The sequence below is a fragment of the Nicotiana tomentosiformis genome, chromosome 6, assembly GCF_000390325.3.
Source record: "Nicotiana tomentosiformis chromosome 6, ASM39032v3, whole genome shotgun sequence".
NCBI classification, from domain to species: Eukaryota; Viridiplantae; Streptophyta; class Magnoliopsida; order Solanales; family Solanaceae; genus Nicotiana; species Nicotiana tomentosiformis.
This window is the reverse complement of record NC_090817.1, coordinates 109484268-109490985: the sequence shown is the minus strand read 5'-3', so window position 1 is coordinate 109490985 and position 6718 is coordinate 109484268. Positions and strand designations below refer to the sequence as shown.

Below are 6718 nucleotides of genomic sequence, written 5' to 3'. Positions count from 1 at the left end.
TTTAAGTACCTTGGGTCTATTATATAGGGGGATGGAGAGATTGATGAAAATGTCACACATTGTATTGGGGGGCGGGATGAATGAATGGAGACTCGCTTCTGGTGTTTTGTGTGACAAGAAGGTGCAACCAAAACTTAAAGGTAACAACAGAGTGGTGGACAGACCGACGATGTTGTATGGGGCTGAGAGTTGGCCAGTCAAGATCGCCCACATCCAGAAGAAGAAGGTGGTAGAGATGAGAATGTTGAGATGTATGTGCGGGTACACCAAGTTATATAAAATTAGGAATAAGGTTATTCGCGACAAGGTGGGTGTGGCTCCTATTAAGGATAAGATGCGGGAAGTGACCCTTAAGTGGTTTGGACATGTGAGGAGGAGAAGCACGGACGCCCTGGTGAGGAGGTGTGAGATGTTGACATTTGAGGGCTTAAGGAGAGGTAGAGGTAGGCCGATCAAGAATTGGGGAGAGGTGATTCGGAAGAACATGGCGCAGCTTCAGCTGACCGAGGTCATTACCTTTGATAGTAAGGTGTGAAAATCGAGGATTAGGGTAGTAGGATAGGTGGTCTAGACTGCTCATACCAGTAGTATTAGTACGTACTATCACATTTTGTTGGTATTAGGTTACTACGACTACCTGTCGTTTCTTTCATTTTGGTCATCTAAATTATTTATTATTTTTTTATGCTGCTTATACATGGCTTCTCGATGTTGTCCTCTTTCCATTAATGTGGTGCTTATGCTTTTCTGAGCCGAGGGTCTTCTGAAAATAACATCTTTGTCTTCACAAGTAGGGATAAAGTATGCGTACACACAATCCTCTATCCTCCCGTACCCCACTATGTGGATTATAGTGGGTATGTTGTTGTTATCATCTACTTGCAATCGGGAATGCAAACATAAACAAGACCTTTTGCACTCAACAAGAAAAGTTTGTAAAATTACAGCTCGTTATACCTAGTCATCAAAACCTAAAAAGTTAAATTTTAATTCATTAGCCGCCCTTAGTTTCTTATACATTTCATAATTTAAAGACAAATCAACATACAGATCTACAGAATAAATTCAATTTAAGTTTACAGGACTTACTTCTTATGTCTCTGCGCAAACCGAGAGTTCTTTGCTTCCTCCTCAGTGAGGCCGAGGGACATCTTGGTGATGATAGCGCCGGTGACGGCAAAACCCACTAGGAACGGCCAGTTGCGGCTCCATTCCCTCCGGAAAAACACCGGCCACGCATCGAATTTTCTCATTTCCAAACTTAGGCTTCTGTCTTCTCTGTCTCCCCTTGGGTAGATTTTCCGCGATAATGCAGTACAATGTTAGATTGGAAGCCAACGCAGGAGTAAAAGCTAGTATAAAGAAATAATACTAATTTATACTAATTCAATTTCTGAAAAAATAATAAATTTTTTGATTTGCAATATGAAACTCTGAAAAAGTGATGCATTCGTCGATTTTTTTTATATACTAATCTTTACGTTAATAATAGTGATGTAATTTGTGTAAGAATTCATTTAACCTGATAAAATATGGGACAAAAATATGCGTAGTAATAATATTTAAATAAGAGTATTTAAATACACAAATATTTTTAAAGTAGATAATATTGACATAACAACCATTACTTATTATTAGTATTTTTATTGTTCATCACATAAAAAATTTCGCATAATTTAATATTATATTTGGTTGAAGGAATTAGTAAAAAATAACTCATGCATTCCTAATACAACATTTGTGGTTATATAAGAAATTGTATTCTCCACATAATTAATGCAACATTTGATTGACTATACAAAATATTATTCGTATTATGTTGTGCGAGAATCTATTATTTTATGCAAAATAGCATGAATAGTGGCGGAACCACATTGAAGCAAGGGGTATTTTTGCAGAAAAATTATACTATTTTATTAGATAATTTTTTTTATTTTATGTATATTTGTTATACGTTTACTTCTCTTGACTTTTCGATGTATCTAATTATTTATATTTTGACACACATTGATGAAAATTCTGGATTGGCATACAAGGCTAACAGAATTTCAAGACGAAAATTATCTTGAGTAATCTCTGCATAACTTTTAATGTGTCGTTGTTCACAATTTCTTCAATATTATTCACAACATAATAATTCCTTAATTATTGCTTTATTTACGTATTAGCAATATCTGGGCTGGCAAGCTTAGGCAAGCTTCATGGGCTTCACTAAAAGTCTCGGAGTCATCCTCAAATTTAGGGGCAATTGCACCATAACCCGATATTAATACCACCATTTAGTCTGTAGCCAATTTTTATAAACTAGTCTATGTGAACGTGCCTCGCACGTTATTGCCCGCCAATCATCACAGATAAATATTTAGGTAATAACAAAATGGGCAAGATTTCTAGAAACATATGAGAAAACTTGATATCGAACCATAAGAACTTGCTAAAAGATCTTGAAAGATGACGATTTTCATCCAACTTGGTTATGATACTTGCTTCATGTTGTGACTTCTTATTATATGAAGAAGAAGAAGTTTTTTGGACTATCTACACGTGTTACTTTTAATATTCTTCTTATTAATTGATCGTCGGTCTTTTTTTTTTTTTTGGTACTTTTCCTCCTTTATGTGATACTTAAGATTTGAGTTTTGGCATGTTATATTACTATATTATGTTCTCAATAAACCGGTGTTCAATGGTTTAGCTCGATTAACAAATTCACCTTGAGAATTTATTTAACCTTGAGAAATTATATAGATGTATTTTTAATGATTATAGGGCTTGATGTTCCGTAAGTCCAGTAACTTTTAGCATTTGGAATCTTCCGACTTTGTTTAATTTTTAATTTGAATTTATATGGTATTAGTTGGTTATTAAGAATAAGATTCTTTGATTGATTAGTAATTCCAACTGAGGTGCCATATTTAAATAGAAATATATATATATATAGCACAAAGAGGGATAAAGTTAAAGCCTAAACCTAATATCAAACTAATTGCTTATGAAATAATTTTAAGGAGTTACAACAATTAATATTATATGAGCATATATTTTTAGGTTTGATCTACTAAAATTCTACCAATTATGTCATCTGATGAAGAAATGTGAATCCAAGTGCAATTTGAAAAAATTCACGCGAGTGAGAACTTTCAATTTTATCTAATTTTAAAAGCTCTAGTTTGGTCATACGTTTTGCTCATCGTTCGATGATCATCTAATAAAATCATATTTAAAATTAAATATGATCTTCAAAATAGTTGCTAATTTAAAAATTATAATTTTATTCAACATACAATAATTTTTTGTGTGAAGGGTATAAAAGTTGATTAATATTTTAAGAATATTTTTGTTGATCAACACACCAATATGAAGTTTGTAGTAATATGTGGATATTTACACAATTATGTCATTTATTAGGTAATTACAGATAAATTTTCTGATAAAATTAATTGATAATCTAATAAAATGCTAACTAATATGAGAAGTTGTAACGACCCGGCCGGTCATTTTGAGAGATGTAGCCATGTCCCCCCATTTACTGATCATTTTATGCTTAATAGTTACTATGTGGCTTGCCGGGATAGCTGGTTCGGGTCCGTGGAGGTTTCAGAATGAATTGAGATACTTAGTCTCAAGGTTGGAAGCTTAAGTTGAAAAGGTTGACCGGATATTGACTTGTGTAAAAATAGCTCCTGAATGGAGTTTTGATGGTTCTGTTAGCTCCGTTGGGTAATTTTGGACTTAGGGGCGTGTTCGGATAGTGATTTGGAGGTTCGTAGTTGAATTAGGATTGAAATGGCAAAAGTTGGAAATTTATAAGTTTGACCGAGGGGTGACTTTGTGGTTACCGGACTCGGATTGGGGTTCCGGGAGTTGGAGTAGGTCTGTTGTGTCATTTGTGACTTGTGTGCAAAATTTGAGGCCAATCGGACATGATTTGATAGGTTTCGGCATCGAATGTAGAAGTTAGAAGGTCAAAAGTTCATTAGGCTTGAATCGATACGCGATTCGTGATTTTAGCTTTGTTTGATGTGATTTGAAAGTTCGACTAAGTTCGTATCGTGTTTTAGGACTTGTTGGTATATTTGATTGAGGTCCCGGTGGCCTCCTCAGGTGAAGTTCGGATGGTTAACAGATCAAAAATTGGCTTAAGTGTTATTCCGGCGCTTCAGGTCTGGTATCATCGCACCTGCGGTGGGTTTGACAGCAGGTGCGGAGCTGCAGAAGCGGCTAAGCTTGCGCAACTGCGAAGAGGAGGAAGGTCTTTGGGGGTGGCAGGCGCGGAAGAGGTTCCGCAGATGCGAATGCGCATCTGTGCGAGGTCGATCGCATGAGCGGATTTGGATAGGCGGCAGGCGCATCGCAAAAGCGAATGAAGGTTCGCAAATGCGGTCCCGCTGGTGCGAGGCTGGGCAGTGTTAAATTCGAGGGTTTCCAAGATTCTATCATTTGTGGACTTTGCAAACTCGGTCTAAGGTGATTTTTAAGAGGGGTTTCGAAGGGATTCTTGAGGTAAGTCTCTTGTGGTTATTTTTATTCAATAATTATGGTTCCCCATTGAATTCCCGCCTAGTTTGTGTATTTTTGAGGTGTAATTTTAGAGTTTGAGGTTAGAGATTTGGAGAGTTTAATTTGGGAATTTTGAGTGACGATTTGGTATCGGATTTTGGTAAATTTAGTATGGTTTAACTCGTGGTTGAATGAGCTTTCGAATTTTGTAACTTTTACTGGATTCTGAGACATGGGCCCAAGGGCCGACTTTTGAGTTGACTTTTTGACTTTTGATTAAGAATTTAGTATTTTCATATGGAATTGATTCCTATAACTTGAGTTGATTGTATTAATTATTTATGGCTAGATTCGAGGTGTTCGGAGGCCGATTCGCGAGGCAAGGGCTTGCTAGTGGAGTGATTCGATTTGGTTGAGGTAAGTATCGTATTTAAATTCGGTTGAGGCACCAGTTGCCTGAATTGTTGTGATAGCCACGTGCTTTTGGGTGCGTACATGCGTGGGGATGATCACATGTGCGGGCACCGGGATTGTATATTCATGTTTGGGTTGTGCTCGGGCTCTTATAAGCCCAGAAATATTTGTTGAGCTTCAAGCTTTGGTAACTAACATGTTTGTATCAGTTTATGTGATCTACTCAAGCCGTGATGAGACTACTTAGAGGTTTAATCCCTGAACGAACTTGATAAATGCTTTTCATTGATGAAATTATCGGTTTGGGCTACGATAGCACACTTTGTACATGCCTACACTTTAGCATGTTATTTACACTAGTACAGGGATATGAGAATCTTATTTCATTCATCTTATACCTGTATACTTGCTTTATTGCTTCTATATGATATTTTGGACTGGGCCTGCGTGTAGCAACCCCTTTGGGAGGATGCTACTTACGAAACAAATCTAATTTACTACTTGCAACTATAAGAAGACATTAATAAAAAAAATATTCCGAATAATTTAGTTGCGGAAATAGGCCCATGCGATGAGGTCCAAAGTACAATCTTTTTTTTTTTTTTTTTGAAAATACTCTTCATAATTTTATTTTATTTTTAAAAATGAAATACAATGTCAAAATATCAACATAAGGTGATATAACCCTTCTTGAATAATCAACATCACTGCAAGTTTGTATTATACATAAATTTCAAGCTATCGGGTATAAAAAGAAAAATTAGTTTTCTCCTTTGTACATATATATAAGACAAAGTGTAAATTCAACATATTACAAGACTTGAGTTATTAACACACCTTAAAACAGCAAAATAAGCTACCAAATTTAAGTTACAAGATTTTGGTCTTAATATACAAGCCTCCAAATAACATACATAAGTGTGACATATATATCATGTACAAATCCCAAAACTATACAAAACTATGGTGCATATGCAAATGTGATCTCCATAAGTGCTCCCAAAAAGACTACTTCATAAAGCCGTCTTCAGATTTCATCTTGTACATTACCTACGATAGAAAACAACTATCGCTAAACATAAAGCTTAGTGGCGTATAAATGTAATGACCTGGCCGGTCGTTTTGAGTATTATAATCCCGTTTCCCCATTTACTGCTCAATTTATGCTTTACATTTATTATGTGACTTGCCGGGGGTAATTGGTTCGGGTCCGGTGAGGTTTTTGAATGATTTGAAACATCTAGTTCCAAGGTTTCGATTTTTGGTTGAAAAGGTTGACCAGATATTGACGTATGTGTAGTGACCCGGAGAATTTTTGCTAAGGAAAAATTAAGGTTTTGTGGTGTCGAGGTAGATCAATTAGTACAAAGATTATAGAAATTACTCACGGCGAGCTTGCTCATCGCTGCTCGGACTTTTTGGGTTAAACAATACACCGCGAAGTAAAGGAAAATTTTTGGCGGAAAAACGCGTTTCTGCGGTCCATTATGCGACCGCATAATGGCCGTAAAAGTGAGGCAGAAGAGGGCCAGTTTGGATGTTAATTTGCGGTTGACTATGCGACCGCATAACTGTTCTGCGGTCACTATGCGACCGCAGAACAGGTATGCGGGCTGCATAGTGACCGCATACACAGACAGATGTTTGCCAGTATTGGGCACCGATTATGCGACCGATATGCGGTTACCTGTTCCGGAGCTTCATTTTTCTGGTTTTATAATCCCGATCCCATTCTTATAAAACACTATTGGGGGTCATTCTGAAGGGTTTCATCTGATATTTTAGAAAGAGGTGAGAGCATTTT

The 6718-nt window shown here is 36.5% G+C and overlaps 1 protein-coding gene across 1 annotated transcript; it reads right to left on the bottom strand.

Moving 5' to 3' along the window:
- Window positions 1-1085: 1085 nt before the first annotated feature.
- On the bottom strand, window positions 1086-1358 carry LOC104094322 (ATP synthase small subunit 6, mitochondrial-like). The gene has a single exon (XM_009600239.4). It carries the CDS (start codon window positions 1251-1253, stop codon window positions 1086-1088), a length of 168 nt encoding a protein of 55 aa, XP_009598534.1. The 5' UTR covers window positions 1254-1358.
- Between the last annotated feature and the right edge of the window lie 5360 nt (window positions 1359-6718).

Coding starts and splice junctions, on each gene's coding strand:
- LOC104094322 (XM_009600239.4), bottom strand. CDS start 1,253: ATGAGAAAATTCGATGCGTGGCCGGTGTTTTTCCGGAGGGAATGGAGC.